The following is a 6,388-nucleotide window of genomic DNA, read 5'->3' as shown; positions in this document are numbered from 1 at the left end:
GTTTTTTTTTTTTTTTTAAATAATAAATTTATAACAATTCAATAATTCAATGATTCTAGTCAAAATGAATAATTTCTATTGAAACGTTTGAAATATTTATAACAAATTAAAATGTAAAATATGTGACAATATTAACATTGAAATCAGGATTTTAATAGTAATTATAAATCAAAATTATATAATAATAGGGCAAAAGGATTAGATTTGAAAATTAATTAAATTTTTTAAAATTTTGTAATTGTTGTAAATGCGTATAATAAAAAGTTAATTAAATTTTTATTAATTTGAACAAATTATAATTTAATTTTCGTAATACTGAAATGTAGATATTTTGATAAAGTTTTATTAAATGTTTTATTATTTAGTGATTCTATATGGAAATATAATATTATGAATAAGTTGTAAATTTGTATCGATTTAGTTAAATGTATGTAAATAGATGAGAGGGTTTAAGGATCGTGGTAATAATAGTAAAAAATAATATGCTATAATTAAATGAAATTAGGTTGTGAAAGGGGTCGGGTATTGTAATTAAATCGTAGAGATTCAAGTCTATTTTGCGGCATTATCTATTAGGCTAAGTTGTATTGATGAATATTATCCTGAGCTACTACCGGCATGTTCAGACCCATATATCTATCTGGAAGCACGTCCACGATACATATCTGATTACCAGCAACCACCCCGTATTAATTATATTATTCCTATGGAGCATTAATGGACAGGATCGTTATCTTTGGAGGGATGATGGGAGGACGGACGGAAATTATTGACAGTAATAAATATCGCGTCGTCCTAGATTGGATCGCGGTTTTTGGCGTTTTGTAGCGACGCATTCACATTCGGATCGATGCATTTATTTTAGCGAAACAAATCGCCGGAGGGACGAAAAGCGAATCCGAGGGCTTTATTGTGACAATAAAACCTAACAGCTCAATCACCCCGAATTACGTCCCTCCAAAGCCCTTCTCCCAATCCCCGCTACCTTAACCATCCACATCTATAGTTTATTACTTTCTAACACAAAATATAAAACGCTGTTAGTCTTACTATAAAATGCATAACATAAACAAAAGCGGTTAATTGTGCTGTTGTTACAGTTAAATCCTCATATTAACACATCACACGAAGCTTTAATACTTTGCTGACGGATCAAAACCGGGCAAAGGACGAAACTTTATTTACAATACGTCCCCAATTTACTGTTCCAATTCGAGCATCTTTCGCGCCAGAGGAGATACATCATACGGAAACACGAAGGTGTTCCATCCCGAAAACTTCCCTCTTGGCAAAAGCTCTAATAAAAAGGGATACTCCGAACATCACCTTATCCACCCTCTCGTTTTTATTCCCTTTCAGAACTTCCGCTTACTTGATGTGAATTTATTTAAATTTATGCATCGTGCGATTTTCATTTGGAATTTACGGTTACGTCATCAAATAAACATAGTTAACCTGTGAGTATAAAAAAAAAATGCCGCCGTAGCCCCATTACATTTGGAGCCACGTTAATTTAATATAAAATATGTATATAATAAATTCATTTTCCTCACTTGATGAAATCGCGAATACGTTAGGTGTGAATTTATTGAAGGGATTGATTATTCCCGGTTTCCAGTGAAATTCTCGGTTGGAGATCGTCAATTACGGGGTACATTTTTTGTTTTGTTTTTCATCTGCTGCTGCTGCTGCAGTGTTTCACTTTTATTGTCGCTTGCATTCCAGATGACAGACCGGGTGAAACGGGGGTGGCGGACAAAAAGTGGCCAAACCGAATTTCCGTAGAGGAACGGAACAAAAACACGGAGAGAGATTTTGTGATTGACGTTGCCGAGATAAAACGGTACATGCAAATTAAAAGAATTTTATCGAACCCGTCAGTTTTTTGCTTTTCACAAAAATTGTGATGCACAAATCCCTAAAATACTCCGAACAATTGTTTGAGTACCAAAAGGAATGCATTTTTTTGGTATAACACATCTATTTGGTCATTTGTTTTAAAGACCTTCAACATTTCAAGAATATTTAAAAATATATCCGCCAGATTCTATGATAATTTTGTTAATTTAATGTATTTTTTTTAATATTGCATTATTACTTTTATTTTCGGTTATTTGTTTTAATGTTATATAATTCCGGAGCCGAATCGGAACGGTGTTATTGTTTTGCATAAATATTGCAGGGTTATTTAGAAAATAAATGATAAGGTTATCTTTGGGTCTGCTGCGAAACGAAGGGGAGGAAACATTAAGGGCGGTTGTGAAGCACAGATCGGAATACGCGGAAATTATATGCTCGCAAAGTTTGCCGACGTGCATTAAGCGTAATTGCCTAATTTCGGCGCTTACGTAACGTCTTCTGTCGACACTTTTATATTTTATTGTCCGCTTTTGTACGTTTCTGTTCCGCGTTCATATATGTCGGTGAATGCTGTCGACATAAACAAGCCAATGATTGCGGTGCGTTTCAAATACAAAGCGAATGAAGGGGGGTAGCAGAAACGAGGCTACAATCGTGGATCTAGCCATGTTCTGGACGCATTGTTATGTGAATCGAAACAATACACATATCGGTTTCAATGTCAAAACATGAAACATTCCGGCCGAGCTTTTGGCTTTCCCTTTGACTCTACGAGTTCACTTTGATGATAAACGTCGCGTAAGAGTATTCTTTGATGACACATTGAGATGTTTCTAGTTTAATCATATTGATTACCTGCCAAATATCATAATCCATTTTTATTTAAGATAATTTTGGAGGATGTACAACGATGAAGTAATTGTATTTTGTGTTGTTCTTAGAAATACTGTGTGATAATTTTGAGACATCATCAATAAAGTGTAAAGAAAATATTGCAGGTTTTAATTAATAAAGTAATTAGTACAACAAGCTGCACGAATAACTATAAAGTAAGTCTTTTGTACGATTTCTCCATTATTTCGCATTCGTATGCTTTTTCGCGCGATTGACCCAGATTTATTGGGGGATGAATCGTTCAGGGGCAATTGATTTCCATTTATCTCTGTTAAAATCGCGAGGAATTCTTTGAAGGCGGTTTGATTTGGGCGGCCGCGACTAGTACGTCGTCGTCGACGCCGCCTCCTCCTTCTTACTTCAGAAAGTTAAGATTAATGGTAAGATTTGGCAGATTTTCGTGCAATAACTTACCATTAAGAACGTGTACACCGACGGTAGCGAAAGCCAAAGAGCCGACGGAGCAAGTGTAGTTGCCAGAATGGTCCCTGCGTAGTGGAGCCATGGTCAGAGTTGAGGTGGCCGTATCAGAGACGGCGGAGCTGTTGGAGCTGTGGACGAAGAAACGAACAAATTATTTGCGCAAATTCAACGCAAACCATCGTCTTTCGCACTCAATATTTTATTTTCGCGTACGTGTAATTGATTTCCCAAGTGTGAAGTCTGCAAATTCCTTCAATTTTCCGTGTTTTTTTTTCACTACCACCCGATCACTTTCGAGACGTCCATGTTCTCATCCTCGTGAGGGGATGATTTCTTTTTTTTTTCTAGACGCGCTTTTGGTTATACGAGATTCTTGGAGAGAAGCGGTGTATCCGCATTGGAAACGTATTATAGTATAAAAGGAGATTTCGGATCGCGGTGGTAATGGGCGAAAAGGGCCATACGGAGACGCGCACACGCGCTTTCCATAGTCATAATAAAATTGTCTCCGAGTGTACAACACAAATGCATTAGCATTAGCTGAAAGTTGTCGCCGGTATAATTTCCCTAGGTGGAACTTCTATCTGGCCTTCGACTTCAGTTTTTGTTGAGAAACTTTCGGAGCGAAAGCCGTGACAATTTTATGTCTGCTTTCCTGTACCTCTTTTTTTTTTCTTCTTCTTCTGTCACCTTGCCTCGCCTCATACCAATTAAGCCTTTCCCGAAAAATATGATTTCGTGTATTCATCAGGCCCCATTCATTTCAATTACCTAGCTCATTTCAATATAACTCACTCCCGCCCTAAGAGCTCCATCAGAACCTAATTAAAAGGCACCTTTAACTTAACATTTTCATGATGATGAGAAATGCTTATGCCGTGTTCACACCTCCGCTATACCCAAGCTGTTGTTTTCTTTTCAACATTTTAAGACCCTTCAGAAGTATGAATTATGATGCAATTTTAACTACGATAATAATCCAAAATTTCCTCTATAATAATCTCTTACGTAACACCTTGACTAAATTACCTAAGTGTATATTAAAATATACAATTTATATGTTGAACATATTTTTTTTGTTAAAGATATAAATAAATTTCAAAATTGTATTAACCTAGGATAAAAAAAAAATTGTTGTCAAAAAGTATTAAAAATAAATTTTAATTGTTAATTACAGAAAATTAAATAATTTTACTGTTTATCAATCTTTATATTTCACTAATTGTTACGAAATAATAAAATAAAAAGAGAAAGTATTTCCAAGATTATCTTATGTAATGTATAATTTTGGTTTTCTTTTCAACATTTTAAGACCCTTCAGAAGTATGAATTATGATGCAATTTTAACTACGATAATAATCCAAAATTTCCTCTAACAAAAAAAATATGTTCAACATATAAATTGTATATTTTAATATACACTTAGGTAATTTAGTCAAGGTGTTACGTAAGAGATTATTATAGAGGAAATTTTGGATTATTATCGTAGTTAAAATTGCATCATAATTCATACTTCTGAAGGGTCTTAAAATGTTGAAAAGAAAACAACAGCTTGGGTATAGCGGAGGTGTGAACACGGCATAAGCATTTCTCATCATCATGAAAATGTTAAGTTAAAGGCGCCTTTTAATTAGGTTCTGATGGAGCTCTTAGGGCGGGAGTGAGTTATATTGAAATGAGCTAGGTAATTGAAATGAATGGGGCCTGATGAATACACGAAATCATATTTTTCGGGAAAGGCTTAATTGGTATGAGGCGAGGCAAGGTGACAGAAGAAGAAGAAAAAAAAAAGAGGTACAGGAAAGCAGACATAAAATTGTCACGGCTTTCGCTCCGAAAGTTTCTCAACAAAAACTGAAGTCGAAGGCCAGATAGAAGTTCCACCTAGGGAAATTATACCGGCGACAACTTTCAGCTAATGCTAATGCATTTGTGTTGTACACTCGGAGACAATTTTATTATGACTTTGGGAGGCGCGTGTGCGCGTCTCCGTATGGCCCTTTTCGCCCATTACCACCGCGATCCGAAATCTCGTTTTATACTATAATACGTTTCCAATGCGGATACACCGCTTCTCTCCAAGAATCTCGTATAACCAAAAGCGCGTCTAGAAAAAAAAAAGAAATCATCCCCTCACGAGGATGAGAACATGGACGTCTCGAAAGTGATCGGGTGGTAGTGAAAAAAAAACACGGAAAATTGAAGGAATTTGCAGACTTCACACTTGGGAAATCAATTACACGTACGCGAAAATAAAATATTGAGTGCGAAAGACGATGGTTTGCGTTGAATTTGCGCAAATAATTTGTTCGTTTCTTCGTCCACAGCTCCAACAGCTCCGCCGTCTCCGATACGGCCACCTCAACTCTGACCATGGCTCCACTACGCAGGGACCATTCTGGCAACTACACTTGCTCCGTCGGCTCTTTGGCTTTCGCTACCGTCGGTGTACACGTTCTTAATGGTAAGTTATTGCACGAAAATCTGCCAAATCTTGCCATTAATCTTAACTTTCTGAAGTAAGAAGGAGGAGGCGGCGTCGACGACGACGTACTAGTCGCGGCCGCCCAAATCAAACCGCCTTCAAAGAATTCCTCGCGATTTTAACAGAGATAAATGGAAATCAATTGCCCCTGAACGATTCATCCCCCAATAAATCTGGGTCAATCGCGCGAAAAAGCATACGAATGCGAAATAATGGAGAAATCGTACAAAAGACTTACTTTATAGTTATTCGTGCAGCTTGTTGTACTAATTACTTTATTAATTAAAACCTGCAATATTTTCTTTACACTTTATTGATGATGTCTCAAAATTATCACACAGTATTTCTAAGAACAACACAAAATACAATTACTTCATCGTTGTACATCCTCCAAAATTATCTTAAATAAAAATGGATTATGATATTTGGCAGGTAATCAATATGATTAAACTAGAAACATCTCAATGTGTCATCAAAGAATACTCTTACGCGACGTTTATCATCAAAGTGAACTCGTAGAGTCAAAGGGAAAGCCAAAAGCTCGGCCGGAATGTTTCATGTTTTGACATTGAAACCGATATGTGTATTGTTTCGATTCACATAACAATGCGTCCAGAACATGGCTAGATCCACGATTGTAGCCTCGTTTCTGCTACCCCCCTTCATTCGCTTTGTATTTGAAACGCACCGCAATCATTGGCTTGTTTATGTCGACAGCATTCACCG

At 36.4% G+C, this 6,388-nt stretch overlaps 1 protein-coding gene across 1 annotated transcript in view; it reads right to left on the bottom strand.

The window, feature by feature from the left end:
- Nucleotides 1-3,109: 3,109 nt before the first annotated feature.
- Nucleotides 3,110-6,388, bottom strand: part of LOC108558805 — a 5,857-nt gene continuing 2,578 nt past the window's right edge. Inside the window, exon 2 of the mRNA XM_017915836.1 lies at nucleotides 3,110-3,305. Within this exon, the coding sequence (XP_017771325.1) occupies nucleotides 3,110-3,305 (196 nt within the window). The remainder of the gene's footprint in view (nucleotides 3,306-6,388) is intronic.

This window comes from Nicrophorus vespilloides, unplaced genomic scaffold (assembly GCF_001412225.1).
Source record: "Nicrophorus vespilloides isolate i.1.1-1 unplaced genomic scaffold, Nicve_v1.0, whole genome shotgun sequence".
NCBI classification, from domain to species: Eukaryota; Metazoa; Arthropoda; class Insecta; order Coleoptera; family Silphidae; genus Nicrophorus; species Nicrophorus vespilloides.
Note: the sequence above shows the minus strand (reverse complement) of the source record. Positions and strands in the feature narration are given on the sequence as shown.